At 41.2% G+C, this 17,371-nt stretch overlaps 1 protein-coding gene across 1 annotated transcript; it reads right to left on the bottom strand.

Annotated features, from left to right (window-relative positions):
* Positions 1-123: 123 nt before the first annotated feature.
* abi3b (ABI family, member 3b) lies at positions 124-6,195 on the bottom strand. Its single transcript, XM_077000676.1, has 5 exons — positions 5,795-6,195; positions 4,121-4,288; positions 3,761-3,955; positions 3,445-3,518; positions 124-1,274 (listed from the first exon to the last, which is right to left on the bottom strand). Exons 1-5 carry the CDS (start codon positions 5,921-5,923, stop codon positions 602-604), a joined length of 1,239 nt encoding a protein of 412 aa, XP_076856791.1. The 5' UTR covers positions 5,924-6,195; the 3' UTR covers positions 124-601.
* Positions 6,196-17,371: the final 11,176 nt, after the last annotated feature.

Here is a 17,371-nt window from a genome sequence, read left to right as displayed (position 1 = left end):
GTAACAAATATTTGTAAAATGTAAATTACAGTTTGTTTGTTTGTTTGTATCAAGTTTATAATGTGATAAAAAGTGAAGTCATGAACAAGAGTTTATCAAATTCACAAGGACCACCTTAATACCAGCCTTTTATTTAACTATATGTAAAATAAAACAACCAACAACAACAAAAAAAACTATAAACATTGCCATTTCCATAGATATTTATGACAAAATATATTTCATTATAGATTTTCTTCCATATAGGTACAATATATGTTGTAGTGTGATAAAGGCAAAGAGTTAGATATCACATAATTATATCTTTCTGGTAAACTGTAAAGTATTTACAATTAATTTAAAATTACAATTAGCAATGGCTGAAATGGAGTCTAACCATAATAAACATACATCACCTCATGTATGAACAGCATACATTTCAGTGTTGTGTTAGCCTTCTATTAGTGTTGATTAAAGGTTTCAGCTTGTGTAGTACTGAACATCTTCCCCCAAGCTGCGCCCACTCCTGGTGGGTCTTTAAGCATTCTAGCCTGCACAGTAAACAATATACTTTAAGCTCATTTTAAGTTACAATAAGCTTAAAGAAGATCACGTTAAGGATTCAGAAGGGTGGTGGTGGAGGTGGAGGAACATGCCCTTTTCCAGGAGGAGGAGGAGGTGGAGGTGGAGGAGGTGGTGGAGGAGGTATAGAAGTGCTTTGTTGGGGTGGTGGTGGAGGCAGTGATGAGGCTTTAAAAGCTGAGCTGGGTGTAGGAGGAGCAGGTGGGGGTTGAGGAAGTCCTCCGGGACCAGTATCTGAACGAGGTGGAGGAGGTGGAGGAACATGACCCCGTACAGTACTATGAGAAGGACAAGGAGAAGGAGGAAAGGCCACAGATGCATTTTGGGAAGGTGGGGGTGGTGGTGGTAAGGAAAAGCCTTCACAGTTGGGTGTTGGTGGAGGAGGAGGAGAGGGAGGAGGGGGTGGGTGGAGACTCATGAACTCTGATTGGGGACTTGGAAAAGGTGGCAAAAATGAGTCTGTAAAAGCAGGGTCGGAGGGAGGCAGTGGATTTTGAGGTGGTGGAGGTGGAAGGCCTTCAAAATCGACTTCTAGAGAAGGTGGAGGTGGTGATGGTGGTCTATTTGTGTAGAAACTCAAAGGTTGAGGCAGAGAGGAGATTGGAGTGGCTGAAGTAGGAGGTTGAGGAGAAGCACATGCTTGAGGAGCGGCACTTCTAAAGCCTGCCCAGTTAGGAACTGACGGGGGTGGAACGGCAATGCCTCCAGGGGCCCTATGAGAGACAGGAAGAGGTAAACCTCATGTGCAGATAACATAATACTTTTTCTGGAGGTATTCATCATGGACACATATAGCACACAGTGGATGTTGAGATTCAGAAACCTATTAATGAATATTAAAATTTTAAGTTTTTTTTTGACAATGTTCATTGTTATTCATGAAAAAGACTGGACACTTCAAGGATGCCGAAGTCCAGTTCTGGCCTAGGACTCTTTATTTAGTCAAAACATTCCTCCACTGAGTTAATGAAAAACCTGATGTCACTGTGCTTCTTCATTATTGGGTGTTGTGTAACAATACTGTCTTCTAGAATTTACTGTACTGGTTAATTCTGTTCTTTTGGCTTCTGAGTATCCCCTTTCTCCTCAAACACCCTTTCAAAATGTTGTGGGTGGGAATTCACTGCAGCTCCTACAGTCCCTGTAAGGACTGGACCTCAATCAAGTCCCTGCGTCATTGAAGAGTGACGTCTTAGCTTCCAGCTGAAACTTCTGCCCACTTTCATGGTGGGTAAAGAACTGTGCATGGAGATCCAGGATGATTCAACAAGTGAGGAGGCTCCTCTCAAAGTGTATAGCATCAGTGAGTGTGTTTCATGCACTCAATTGTCCAACCATAATCAGATTTCTGCAGTTATGATTGCTCAATAATCATGTAAACAGCACACTCCCACTTCTTGCATAGAAGTATGGCCTAAAAAAGAAAAAAATCCAATAAAGTGAGCTGGATTTTAGCTCAATAATTTGATTTCTCAGCACCCTAACGTCATTCGGATTATTCAGTCTGCGCGTGCCTGCCAAGATAACCGGAGCTATCCCAGTAGTGACTAGCAGAATCAAATGCAGCACTATGATCTGGCTATTAAACACTTTTGGGTTGACTCTGAAATGCAGTACATGCTCATTAGTAACCATAAAAAACAAAGATAGATTTTTGCCAGTCAAGATTGCTGACTGGATTTGAATCTCAAACTGATTTTCTGCAGATATTGGATTATAAAGTGCATTTAAACACATTCACTAATAGTGAAGAAGACAATTTCCAGTGCCTAATTTTTTTTCCTATAATTCTTGTTGTCTGTACCTTACCAGACCTGAGCATTTGTGGCTGCTCTGGGGCTGCTCCACTAGGGAAGTCCTACTGAGCACTGCTGCCTTGCTGGTCTCATTTTCTATGTTGACCTCCAGCACCAGGGTGTACTCTGCCTCTCATGTCTGCCTCAGCTACTTCCGCAGACCCCTAGGCTCTTGTGACGGCTGTGGTGTCTCCCATATTTAATGCTTCTGCGGCTCTGCTTCCTCCAGTCAGTGCCTCTGTGGTGTTTTTGCTCTAGCATTTGGTTGTTTGATCACCCTGATCTTAGCCTCCGATCACAATCTGGTGCTTCTTCTGCTCAGCAACAAGCTGTGTGTGTTTGTGGAGGATGTGCCACTGTAGCAGGCTCTGGCTTCTTTTGTATCTGACCCTCCCTGTTTTGATGATGCCTCATGGCCCTAGGCCCTATATCTCTCATTACACAATATCACATCTAGCTCCACCCCTCCTTCCTCTGTCTTTCCTCCTGCTCCTTTGTAACCCTGCCTCTTGTAATTGCTGTCACCTGTTCTCGGTTTGTCTCCTTGTTATCTCTTGTGCTTATATACCCTGTGTTTGTGTTAGTAGACTGCTGGTTATTGCATGCATTCCTGTCTGGAGATATTGCCAATGTGTCTGTTGAAGTCTTATGTTTATACAAGTCTATGCTGTAAGCATTTAAGTCTTGGTTTGTGCTTACGTTTCATTTCTAGTTCTGTTTGTCTCATGTTTCATTATGTCTGACCCTCGTTTATGCCATGGTTTTGCTTCTGTTATGGACTGCCCTTTGGTTATGACTTTGGATAGAATGTATGACTCTGGATATTGGATTTGACCGTAAAAAATCTCTCAACTCTCACCGAATGCGTACCTCTCATTCATGCTTAGCGTGCCAAGTGTCACACACACACACAGACACACACACACACACACACACACACACACACACACACACACACACACACACACACAGGATAGCTAGGCATTGTGCTTGAACTGAGGACTTTATCACTGAGGATTGCAAATATATCTCAGATAAATACCCCCTCCCCCAGGTATGGGCATCCAGTTTTGGCATTGCTACCTACCCAATTAAGTGTACCCCTTCATGACTGCTTGGTTGTTGGATAGGTGTATTCATTTCAGCCTGTTTCTTTAGTACCTAAAGCAGAAAGTTACATGAAATTAAAAGTATATCTTTTTCAAAGATGATTATGGTATAGTGCTAGTATAAGTGCAATATGTTTTTCATGTAACATATAAAACCATCTGCAAACATGGCATATATATTAAACTTAATTAAAATTGGCTTAAACAGAATCTACACAACTATGGGCCACAGACCATCAGACTGACACATGTAATTCACAGTTTCAAAACAGAAAAGAAGGATTCAATGCATACAGCTTTGTTTGCATCCCAGCATCCATGTCCCAGTGAGTCCAGACTGTCATAGGATATTGGAACACGTTCATACTCAAGGATGGGACCTTGGAGGGCTTGAGGGGGAGCCATCTTGTCAGCGCTGGGTATTCTGCATGCTGTAGTCAGCAAGCCAATCTCCTGTCGTGTTACTTTCTCTTTAAACATGTCCACTGTCTGAGTAAGAGTAACGTTACTGTTTGATTAACAACATAATGTACATTCTCCAACATTTGAGACATGTGTAACTCCATCCAAAACACCAATGAAAAAAGTAAGATGTTCCAAAGGGATAATGGGGCATTAAACATTTTTCAAAGCACCTTCCTCACTAGATCCTACCATGGTTAGGATATTGACTGAGGACTCCATCTCTTTGAGCTGAACGGTCTGGGCATCCAGTAGTTTCAACACACTTGTTGCCAGGATGTTGATCTGGTAGGCGACATTTGCCAGGGCCTGGGTGGTGAGGGCTTTGGACTCCTCTACAGCTTTTCTAGTATCATCCACCTATTGTGTAGGCACAGGTTGTATTATTATAGGCTGTCATTATACAATCATTTTTATGGCCATATGGTGGTCTCTTCATATTAAAGCTACATGTCATGTTCTCACATAGTTTACTTTGAATTTTATTTGTCATCAACCAAGGATGTCCTAGAGCTCAGAAGGATATATTTTATTATGAACTATTTTTGTGTGAAACCAATCAGCATGTATAGAAGAGTACAGAATTGCTGTCTTCTTGGTAACTAAACATGTCTGTATTTCCTCTTACTTTCAAGTTTTGTCATTTCTTTTTACATCAAAAGTACCACAAAAAGTAAAGAATAGCACCTAAAAACACAATTTCCCATAAAAGCAATTTGCACTGTTACGTTGTAATCCTACGTCAGCATTTAAGTTGTGGAGGCACCATTTAGGTGGCGGAGGCACCCATATGTGCCTCTGAGCCCACAGCTGTGTGATAAACTCATCTATGACCAGTATGTGCATCTGAGTCCACAGCTCATCTATATGTGTAGTGCATCTAGTGTAATGAATACACCATCAACATTCATTTGTCATTTCTAGACTCACTATACTAATAATTTTATTGCAAAAAATACTCTTTTTTGTACTAGTAGTTTGCCATCTGGTGTTAACCAGAGGAAGACAGGTTCCTCTTCTCAGGTTGGTTCTTTCGATAGCTATTAGGGAGTTATTTCTTTCCAGTATCTACTTTGGCTTGCTCAGGGGTACCTAGATCCAAAGTATCTGTTAAGCTCATTTCTTTCTGAAAAGCTGCTTTGTGACAACGCCTGTTGTAAAAATGTATGTATAAAAGAATTGAGTAAAAAATCCTACTTGTTTTGGTTAACATTTATGCATAAACGTTCTGGCTATTTCTACCAATCATTTCATTTCAGTAATAATACCTCGTTTTTTTTCATAACGTCATAACTTTAATTATTTGCGTTTCTCACAGACTATAGCATTGCAAAAGTACTGCAGTTTGCAAGAGCTAAATATAACAAAATAAGAACTTACGACACTTCAGATATGTATAAAATTCGGTTTGACATGTGCACACTTGCGCCCTTAAGCGTCACGTGCACGGGAGATAAGCGTGTTTGGAACAGTAGTACCTCAGAAATGCCCTGTGAAGGCCCGAGCAGCCTCTCCTCTACCGCGCTCTGTTCAGACTTGTACACCCAGTACAAACAATGCAGAGGTGGGGGAGTAGAAAATATGTCTGGAGGCAAAACTCTTAAAGGAGTCTATTACTGTATTACAGTCTTGGCATTGTGTGTACACCTCTTCATACATAGGCTACAGTTTAACGTTTAAAAACAGAAAACGTTTTGTTGGTGTAGCTAGTAGATCAAATTGTAGGAGTGTACAGTGGGCTTAAATTCCCAAAGTTACCACTGTCAAAGTGTACCGCTAAACAAAAGCACCGTTTATGTAATAGAACAGCAGTAGGCTATACAGACTTAAGCTTTCTAACATTTACGTTGACAAAATAAGTCTTACTTTTAGGTAGTTCTTTTCACAGTAGTCGGCCACCTTGTTGAGGTTGCTGTGGTTGTCAAGGAGAGCTTTCCTAGCTGATGGTGCCTCTTCAAAAATCTTTTCTATGTTCTCTGTATTACTGTCCTTCATTGTGGATCGTTCCAGTCACTTCGGAGACGAGTAAGTGGTTGTTCTCGAGTGATACAGGTAAAGGAGACCCAGGTGGGCTATCCGGCGATGAAAATAGTATGACATGTGCTTACTTGTTTAGAGAGGGTTGCAAAAGCGCCTTTCATACGTAGGCAGTTGTTACTTATACAACGTGCGGGGAAATGGAGTAGCTTATAGAAAATTACAAAGGAAAAAGAACAAAGACAACAAAAAGTCAACTTATCTTAAAGCACAATGGAAATGTTTTTCTTGATATCCTTTAAAGACACTTAAACATAGGTAATGAGGTGAAGTGACCATAGGAGGGCAGGCTTTAGCTAACCAATAGAGAGCTACTGCTAGCGCTGCACCAGTTCCCCTAATCATAGATACCATTGATGTATTTTATCATTTTTAATTTACTACGTTTCGGCAAACACGGGGTGAACAGTGGCGAATGCTGACGCTACTCAGGCTATAGTGCTCCTAAACATGGGAGAAAGAATACACAAACAAATACATTTGGATTTTAACCACATGATTTTAGTGCCGTTCTTCAATCGCACAGTTAGGAATATATATTCTCTGATAAATAGATATATTGTGTGATTCCAGTTTTTGACTCCTAATGTGCTTATACAAACATGCCTTGTAACACTCCGCTCCATCCACTTAGATTTTGAGCTAGATTTCATTTCTTGAAATAAAACACATTTTTACAAAAGATACTTATTTGTGTGTCCTGTTGTGTCTCAGCCTCTTCAGACTGGGCTGTTAATTAACTCATTAATGTTCATTATGGAAATGTCATGCTGATGCTCCCATTTAATTGTGTCTGGTTTTTTCCACTTATTTTTGACTTATTTTTTTCTGTCCAAAATCGTTTCGTAATGTTCAGTGATACCTTATAATCACTAACTGATCATGGCATTATCTTATGTTCTAGACTTTAGCTGCTTATAATTGCTTAAATATGCACTTTATCTGATGGCTCACAGATTAACAGATGGATTTTGCCACTGTGGAGAGTTTTATCTGATGGAAGAAGTCTGTTTACGGCAGGGATTTGTTCTGATTGGATGTCCTTATCCTTTAGTAACCTTCAATCATTTTAGAAGTCACGTTTCTGCACATCATGTGTACCAATGAGAACCTTATGCTTGTTCATGAAACACAACCACAACATTCTGTTTGTTGGGACCAGAAGATACATGTGATTTAAGTGTTGCATTTTATTTGCTCACCTTTGATCATTTTATTTGCTCACTTGTTCTACCCACACAAAGCAAATTCTGACTTCCGCCAAGACATTTTCAGCTCTCTCCTCATCTGCTTGGTAATAGTAGTGAGTGCAGAAGCCACACAGGTGATTGCAGAAATAAAAAAAAAATAAACTAGAGAAACCCACCACCCACAACTACGTACAACTATATAGCCTTTTTTTTTCAAAAAAGGGAGTGGGAGGGCTGAGGGTGGGGGTGGGGATCACATTTCCTGCCGTAGACACTCCCACTCTCTTTTGTTCATCATCGCCATCTTATTGGTCACCAGCCATGGGCCCAAAGTATCTTGAGAATTATTTGCAGTGCTGAATGTTCTGGTTGTTTTCCTTGTGACTCGGAGGCACAGCGGCAACGTTTGGTGGCAATGACGTTCAGCAGCTATGACGTTCAGCAGAGATGACGTTCAGCAGCGATGATGTTCAGTGGTGATGACATTCAGCGGTGATGACATCCAGTGGCGTGGGCCCGATGTGTCCAGGAGTGCAGCAACAACGCTTGGTAGTAGCAGGCCTGAAGGTTCCAGGGGTGCGGCGATGACATTCAGTGGTGGCGGGCCTGGGGTTTCCAGGGGTGTGGCCTCAGGAAGAGATGCAGATCCCTCGTGAGTCCTAGGAACTAGAACTAACCCCCCTTGGATCATAGGAACCAGAGAAGACCCCATTTGGGTTTCAGAAAGAGGAGAAGTCTATTGGGTCTCAGGAACCGGAGAAGACCCCCCCTTGGGTCACAGAAACTGGAGCCAAGGGCGTGGCCCATCTACGCAGACCGAGGCAGACTGAATGAGTGGCAGGTGAAACCTCCGCCTCCACTGGAGTCTGGGAGACGCTGGAGGAACATACAGATACAAGATACCCTTGGTGGTTTTTACTGTGCCTGCTCCACCTCACCCGAGGCATTGGGAGCTTGCACTGACATTTCAGAGCGGGTATAAAGCCATGGATCATCTACACATTCCTTCGATATAGCTCCGTCTTGCACAACAGATCGCTCCTCCCTGTAACATTTTTCAAGAAGAGCAGACTCTTGGCGCTTATTGGCAGTCTCGACGCCCAACGCAGTCAATAACACATGTGGATGACGAGACATCATTGTACCCACAGCCATGGATGTAATTTTGATTTCATAGGTGGGGGGGACACAAATTTTGTTGACGGGGGGGTGGCGAACGAAAATTGTTGATGGGGGGGCATTGAACATAAAGTGTTACCGGAGCAGAGCTCGGAGCGGTCGTTTTCTGCATGGTCCTGGCGCTAGATTCGTTGCTATTTAAATATTAGTTTTTTAACCGTTGAAAAGTGGGGGGGACATGGCTTCGTCGCTATTTATATATTTGGTTTTAACTGTAAAAACTGGGGGGGATTTTAACTGTATTTGGTTTTAACTGTAAAAACTGCCCCCCCCCCCCCCGCCCCCCCCATATTACGTCCGTGCCCACAGCACCAGAGCATTTGGTGTCTCTGGTTTGTAGGCACTGGAACTTAAGGAAATCCGAAGGCGAAACCTCCAGAGATCCTTTCCAGCAGGAGTACCTACCAGAGTCTTGCTCTCTCAATGCACCATTGTTTGACTGGTCTGTATGTAATGCGGGTCGTGTCATGGAACGAATAGGAGGCAGATGCAAATGCTGAGAAGACTGAGATTTATTACATCCAAATCGATAATCAGAGTAATTTAAATGGTCCATAGTCATATCGGGGTAGGCAGTCAGACTTAGACACATAACTAACATGTAGAGGTTTACCAGACATAAGGAACAAAGAAATAAATGAAAAAAACTTTACCATGGACATGGACACGAAGAACAAGGATTACTAAACACAACTGTAGTACTAAACAACATGCCGTCAACTTCTGTTGAGAGTTCTCCCATTTCCAAACAGGCCCTCATTCCTTCTACATACCTTATAATTATCTAATGTATTCAACAAGACCAAGACTGACCAGGGGACTGTGCTGGGGATTGTTTTATGCTTCCTTCTATTTCATGACTTTTTTTGTACAAAATAAGGACAGTGACCTTCGCCCATGTATCAATTACAGGCAGCTCAAGGCATCTCATTACATTCTACTGCCCTCTCCTGCAACACCCTGTAGCAGTAGAGCAACTTTGCAATTCACTAAGGTAGTTTAACAATCCATACCGAGACAAAGATTTAGCAATCACAACCATATAAAAAAAGTGAAGCCAAAAAGTAGTAAAATTCCATTCCAGAGGTCAACAGGAAACAGGCATACAGGGAGCAGGCAAAAACCAAATGTCAAAAAAGGGAAAGCAAAAGTATCCCAGCAATAGTTCAGTAACTCTGCAGGGGCAGAGAATACTTCATACTGAAATGGTTTCTGCTGAGCATAAAAATGGCGTTCATGAAGAACAGCACCTTTAACTCAAATATATAGGGCAAAAAATTAAGTATCCTGGTAGGCCAGTGATTCAGAATGCTGACGTTTCTGAGTAGGCAGTGACTGATGGTGTGATAACTAGACCTTATAATCAGAGGAATGAGTGCAAGACTCTTAGCATGATCATTTAGTTATGACACATGTTCTTTATATTGTATATATTTCTATTTGTCAACAGATAGTCTACACTGATGACATTCTAATTTATTCACCTTGCACACGTCAAGTCTGTTCTACTATGCATGTGTCCGTATAATCTATACAGTCAAAATATAAATGCTCTAAAATTAATACTCTAAAAGATAAAACCCAACAGTCACAACCCAAAAGTATCACGGTAGATGCAGTTTTATAATGGCAAAGTATCAAGGAACTGCAGTCTTCAGTTTCTACAGGATACATGGGTTTAGCTTCGTTGTGGAATTAAAGGGAAAACCCCCATAAGATACTCTAGACTCTGGAGGCTGGGGAGGCCTTTCCCACCCTTAAGGAGAGGTTGAATATTGTCCCTCTTCTCAAGCACCCTTACCCACCCAGGCAATAATAGAGGAGGTGGACACTGCTGTGGAGGGAGTTGCAGCCATTCACTTGCAGAGGCACGGGGAGCCTCCTTAACGGCTCCCCTGCTTGTGTTTCTCCAGGAAGTCATTGCCTGCTGAGTGAAACTACAACACTGAAAATCAGGAAGTGAACATTTAGCAAAGTGGCACCACTGGCTAGACAATTTGGCTGAGCCTTTCCTGTTCATCATCAATCATAAAAACCTAGTGTACATCAAAACATCAAAGAGACTAAATGCTCATTCAACCAAGTGGGTCCTTTTCTTCTCATGATTTTAGTTTCTTTTGTTACATGTTGACCTTCTTATAGTAATGTAAGTTAGGAAGCTATCTCCCAAGTCTGACAGGAAGAGGAGGTAACCACAAAAGGAGTTACCACAATCCTTTCTCCCAACTTGTTTGCTACCCTGATTCTGTAGGACATGTTAACTTGAGGAACAGGTCTTTAGACAATTCTGCAAATACCGTCAGAGAAGTAGTGGTGGCCCAGTATGAGAAATGAAATTCAGGAATCTTTTCCTTTGCTCCTGCTCTTTGTGCAGGAGGGTTATGCTCTATGTGTAGGAGGGCTTGGAAGGTGAATTTTGATAGCTTGGGATTTACAGTGAGTCTAACATTATGCTAACATTCCCATGTAAATGGTACCATTCCCATCTGATTTCTATATATTACTCTTCAATTGGTCTAATGCTCTTCCACCACATGCTCTCTCAATAACATCTGTATCCCTGGACCCCTGCAAATGAGGTCTGTCTGGTGATAAGGAGTGAAAGAAGGAATAACTTCAAGATAGCAGACACAAGTAAATCTAATTATGTACAATGTGCAGATGCTACAGCGTCACCAGTCTGTACTTTTTATTAGCTGATGCAGAGAAGCTAGTTCATGCTTTTGTCTCGTCGAGATTGGACTACTGTAATAGTCTTCTAATTGGATGCTCTAAACAGTCCATAAAGAAGCTACAACTTGTACAAAATGCCGCAGCTAGAGTCCTAACCAAGGCTAGGAAATTCGATCATATTAGTCCCACTCTCGCCGCACTACACTGGCTGCCGATTAAATATCGCATTGAATTTAAAGTTCTCCTGTTAACCTATAAGGCGTTAAATGGTCTTGCCCCACAATATCTGAGTGAACTCATTGATTACTACAACCCATCTCGCCCTTTGCGCTCCCAAAATGCTGGATTTCTCCTAGTTCCAAAAATTAGTAAAACTACAGCCGGAGGCAGAGCTTTCTCTTTTAAAGCCCCTCAATTATGGAATAGCCTTCCAGCACCAATCCGAGATTCTGACACAGTTCCAATCTTTAAATTTAGACTTAAGACTCACCTGTTTAGTCAAGCCTTCAGCTAAAATTCCCCTTGTAAGGTGTAGGGGCTTGGGGGCCCCCAGCCGTTGAGATTTCTGGTGATCTGAGATGTTGATGCTGTCATCCAGCTGTGTCTTGGCATCACTCTATTTGTGACTATGACTTGACTGGAAAGCAATGTCTCAGTGAGCCCTCATGCCTGTGGTCACCTCTGAACCCCTCCCTTTAGTTATGCTGCTATAGATTAGTCTGCCGGAGCCACATGCTGATCACTGGCACGTGAGATATGTACATTTAAATCAATGGTGGTTTAAATTCATGTCCACTCAGTCTGTATTGTCTATCTTCTTGCATGGCTCTACCCAAGACGATTGGATACAGGCCCCTGCAGGCACGTGGGGGATGGTCTGGCTGCCGGTGGATGTGCTGATGCCGGGGTTCACCTGGGGAGTAACACTGCAGTCGGAGCCTACAATACCAGCATCACTGCTACGACACGGAATGAAAGCCTGGCATTCATCAACAGACATTTACAGTGACAATATCAAAACCCAGAACTTTCAATTCTACCTTTTACCTAGTCTGATTGTGTGAATTGTGTGTGACTTGTGTATTTGTGTGTTAACGGGCCGCCCAATGGAGGATGGGTTCCCTTTTGAGTCTTGGTTCTCCCGAGGTTTCTTCCTATTCCCCCCATCATAGGGAGTTTTTCCTCGCCACTGTCGCCTTTGGCTTGCTCATTAGGGTTCTGGACCCATAGTATTGTTAACCTTGTAAATCCTGTAAAGCTGCTTTGCGACAACTTGAGTTGTTAAAAGCGCTATACAAATAAACTTTGATTGATTGATTGATTGATACTTTTGGGGGAAATAGACATATTTGTTCTGACAACGTAGGCCTTTGGGAAAGTCAGCACAATTGACCTCCAGTACTAGTCTCCAGTAAGTCTTGAGTAATGATTTGGCCAGATGTAGTTATGACTAACCAAGGCCATAAGGCAGCTAGACCTGCTGAATCATGGTAATTAACCATTAAAGCCATAATTTTAATGGCAGTAATCACATATGCACTATATAACCTTTTCTCAGCAAACTCATTTATTGTATTTGCTTTGCATGAAAAACTGCACACAAATAGTGTGCAGCATATACCTCAGTCAACCCTGCAGACTTTCAGTGGTTACAGGGTTACCTGCAACAGTCTTGTAGCTTTTAAGCATGGAGACTGCCCTGCACTGAGACAAACCTCCCTGGGATGTCCTGTGTCTACCCTACAGTGTAACCATGCCTATCTCTCTCTCTCTTACATTCAGGATAAAACCAAAACTCACATAAAAATATATATTAACCCAATAATTAGTGATCCACTAGCTATGAGCTTTCCTTTCTTTTTTCTTTTGTGGTACCAATAAAAAATAAGACATCATAATAAAAAAAATAAAATAAAGTGAGTAATTTAACATTTATTATTGTTGTTGAATGAAGAGAAACAGACCATTCTATGACAGGTTTCAATTAGTCAAAATAATAGTGCAAAAGCAAAGTTTTTAACAAAAGCCTATCAGATTCCACAGGCTCTGTCCTTCTTCCACACCTCTTCTCAACACCCCCCTTTCCCATTTGTGGGGGTGTGCAGAACCAAGGCCATGTCTTGCCTTATCTGTGGACATTGGATGCTGAGGGCAATCATAGCTCTGCCACACTTCACAGAGTTTCATTACAGCTTGTGAATTAAATTACCAAGCTGAAGCAACTGCAAGCAAGAGACAGGATTTTCTCTGTGTGTGTGTGTATGTAAGAGAGAGAGAGAGAGAGAGAGAGAGAGAGAGAGAGAGAGAGAGAGAGAAGTCTGCCAGTATCAGCACAAAGGTTCTTTCATTTCATGTTCCCAGGTAACACTGACTGTGGAACTCCCAAGGATAAATGATGATTTTCAGGCATAGTTTAAGCAATTTTAAGGCACAGAAAACATTTAGTACATTCAGTGATGCAAAAAGCTTTTAATGTTTTACTTATTACATTTCTGCAACGATTACTGAATGATTGTGCATACTATAAAATGGATTGTTATTCTTTCTGACAATGGGATTTGTCATTAATCATCTGTATTATTTTGCCTCTTCCTGATTGTACCATATTATTTACACAGGGAGTTTGGGTTTAAAGTCATAATGAAGCTGTATTTGTTCTGGGACTTATAGGAAGTATTCAGTGCTCCTAATGGATTGTTAATGGAAGACTAATTTTCTTTTCTGTGAACAAATAATAAAGGGAAGTCACAGAGGAAAATTTGCAGCCCGACTTGCATACTCAAACAGGAAGTTCATCATTAACTGGAAGCCAAGAAGAACTGGAACCCAACAGAATGCAAACATCACATGGATTTTGTGGTATTGAGAAACCACAATAAAGCTGAACATTCATTTTCATATATAGCCATATGAGCCATATTTCAGATATATGAGAGGGTTTCCTGTAATAGATGGTCTGCGCAACCGACCATAACTTGTAGGTTTAGCTATACATGTAGAGACATTTGTTTGATTTTTCTGTCCATATATTCTAAAATTTTAAGTTATACATTTGCATTTAACATTAAAAAGGTATGCACATAAACATATGAAAAACAAAACCATGTAAATGTATCAAGAACCTATTGCTTCATGAAATAATTTATTATTATATATATTAACATTTATATATATATGTGACGCGCGGGCAGGGCGAAGGATGAGACACTGAATCCTTGCGTAACAGACGGTCAATTTAATCTCACACAATGATTGCGCAATAGCGCACGAGGAACACTCACACATGTACACAGAAACGTGTAGACTTTAGACAACGACGAGCACAGGACACTGCGCGAGCGCACATTAAATAGACAAACCACATCAGCCCCACGTGATTACGAGACGATTCACAGGTGAGACAGATTATCACACGACATAACCATAACCACGGAGAGCCACTGACGCAGACAAAGCACGTGGACAACGTTAGCACACGCCCAAAAGGGAGGGGCCGGGGTCCTCAACGTGACAATATATATTTATATTTATTATATTTATATTTATAATATTATTATTATATATATTAACATTTATTAGACATGTTGTTTACAAACAGTGATAGAGTTGGTATCAAGCTCAAGTGGCAATTTATCATCCAAGCTACGCTTTTTAATCCGTAGTAATTTTGAGGCAATGTCAGTGCGTGGTAAAATACAAGGATTATGTAAATGGAGCAGAATGAACTTACTTAATGCTATGCTAGAGAAACTGATTTGATAAAGTCTGCTTGTTGTATTCAGCTGCTTATCAGGAAATATTTTGGCAGAGTTTATCTACAAATTCCATTATCTCTACAAAGTCCATTACAAACACAATAAAGTTGAAGTGTTGTGCATATCAACTATGTGTTATCAGTTACAGTTCAAATAATAAACAGTCCCCTCTCATACTTGATAACAGAAAAGCCTTTGCCTTGGACCCATAATGATACCAAAAACACAAGGTGGGACAATGATCAGAAAACTGTCAGTAAGTTGACAATACCTTATGATCTGCTCTGTGGGGAGATTATTTCAGATAATTATCAGGCTATTTATGGCCATTATATTAGTGGCAGCACCTTTGATAATTGACTTCAGACATATTTGTAGATATGTAAAAAGAAGTAGATTTTTCTAAACATATCAAGTTAGTATTTTTAGTATTTTTTAACATTTGTAGCAGTGTGAATATTGTTGTCCTACAGTGATATTACAAAATGAACCAAGGTAAAGTAGGATGCAATCTAAATCCCAGGACTAGGATGGTCCAGGATGGTCCAGGACTGTCCAGGGCAACTTACCAGGAATTTTGCCTCACTGCAGAGCAGACATTAGCAAACAAACACAAATTAAACTAAGGGTGCACCAATAACTCAAGGCAAGTAATTTTCCTAAACATTCCTAATTGTATATATAAGGAAGTGTGAAGAAACAATGGTCTCTAAGTTTGTGATTTCCTCTTTCCTGGCATAGACAGTTGGAATTACTATACACATACTTGAAATACCCACAGGGACTATATTATGTTTTAAACAAAATGGAAAGCTTGAAGTTCATACTGTGCTGAGGACTGGTTTCAGTGGTCTTCCCCTTCAAGTGTATGGTGCTTGCTCAGTGAGTGACTTTGGACATGGTCAATACAGGATGAGCTCTTTAAGTTCTCCCCTAAAAAAAACACACACACAGAGACAAACAAACCAAAAAGCGCCTCAAATAAACTCTACAGGGACAAAATAAGAAATGAACTCTCAGAAACCATCAGCCAGTCATGGCTATAGCAATTCAGCTACGCAGCTTGAATTCTGTGTTTCTGAAACACTTCAGCCTTCATCTGTTTGTGTGTAGTATGCAGGAGCAGGGAGTTTGTTTTGGCATGGCCATCATGGTTGTGTAATGGATTCTTTCTTCCCAGGATTCCCCAGCGGTGGGAAGAAATCGCTTTGGATCCCATCGTGTTTTCTCATTTGTGCCATCTGCATTGCATCAAATTCCATTCCTGTTAATATGCTCCAGTGAACTCCATTACAGTTATGCTCACATCTGTGCTATTCCATTGCCCTCTGTTGTAATATACTGTTCACCTTTGTTTACATCCACTCCATGGTGCATGACACCATGCCATTCTGTTGCTCCTATGTAATATCAGTCCATTTGGATAAAATGGTCTCCAAAATTACCATATATCAATGATTTGTAGATGAGATGGACAGTTTCCTATAGTTGACAGCAGGATCAAGTAATGCTTCTCATCACATTCCACAGATCTCTTGGCAGAAATGATACAGAGATTTTTGGCCACAAAGCAGGAAAATCTTTAACTAAATGAAACTATTATACTTAAAAAATATATACTCTTATAAAATGCCTTTTTAATCCCTGGCTAGATTAATGTCTCAGCACTTTGATTCCAAAAGGTTTAACAAAAATATTTCCAATCTAAATATTAACAGAAAAAAAGAACAACCGTGAATAATATTTATAATAACAATAAGAATCCAGCAAGAAGCCTGCTTTGGTTTTCTGCCTAGGTTGGTTTAAAAGTAAGGCATCCTCTTGGAGAGGACACGGATTATTAAATCCTCAGAAGGGAAACCTGGGGACCATCACCAAATAGACTGTCTTTGTTCAGTGAGACCTTCAAAGTTCATGAATTAATTAATTTCTCTAGGTATTTCTCCTACATATGAGTGAAACAAAGGAAGCCCTGTGGAGGGTGGATCACTTGAGTTGCCTGCTGCTTCAGTTGTGGGGAGAACTGCTGATGTTCTCCACAAATGGCTCAGGGGCAAAGCTGCCCTAGAAATCACATCAGGCCCTCCCACCTCTCGTCCTCACTACTCGTATACTTTAGTTTATTCAGGATCCCCCATAGCCTCTCTCTCTCTCTCTCTCTCTCTCTCTCTCTCTCTCTCTCTCTCTCTCTCTCTCCCTCTCTCACTCCACCCTAGGATATGTGGGAGAATGAGCTGTTTGACAGATTGCGAGCATGTTGATTAAAGACGGAGAGCAGTAGCGACTCTGCATAGCTCATCCTCCATCTGCAGCATCGTTACCATCTTTGACAGCAGGAGCAGACGAGGCAGAGGCTGTAGCAGTGGCGTAGGCTGCCAGGCACACCAGCCCCGCCTGGTCCCAATCTACTGCCCCATTTACCTCTTAACAGGCATTACAAGAAATGACAGACATGTAGGCACAGACAGAGACAGAAAGAGGTGAAGGGACCTAACCAAAGATGAGGACAAAGGGCAGGACAGAAGGGAGTGTAAGAAGGAGGAAAAGAAGGAGGGGGTGGGAGAGAAGGAGGGAGGGGAGGGAGAAACAGTGTTGGCTGCACACATTGG

Source organism: Brachyhypopomus gauderio, chromosome 3 (assembly GCF_052324685.1).
Source record: "Brachyhypopomus gauderio isolate BG-103 chromosome 3, BGAUD_0.2, whole genome shotgun sequence".
Classification (NCBI taxonomy): Eukaryota; Metazoa; Chordata; class Actinopteri; order Gymnotiformes; family Hypopomidae; genus Brachyhypopomus; species Brachyhypopomus gauderio.
Note: the sequence above shows the minus strand (reverse complement) of the source record. Positions and strands in the feature narration are given on the sequence as shown.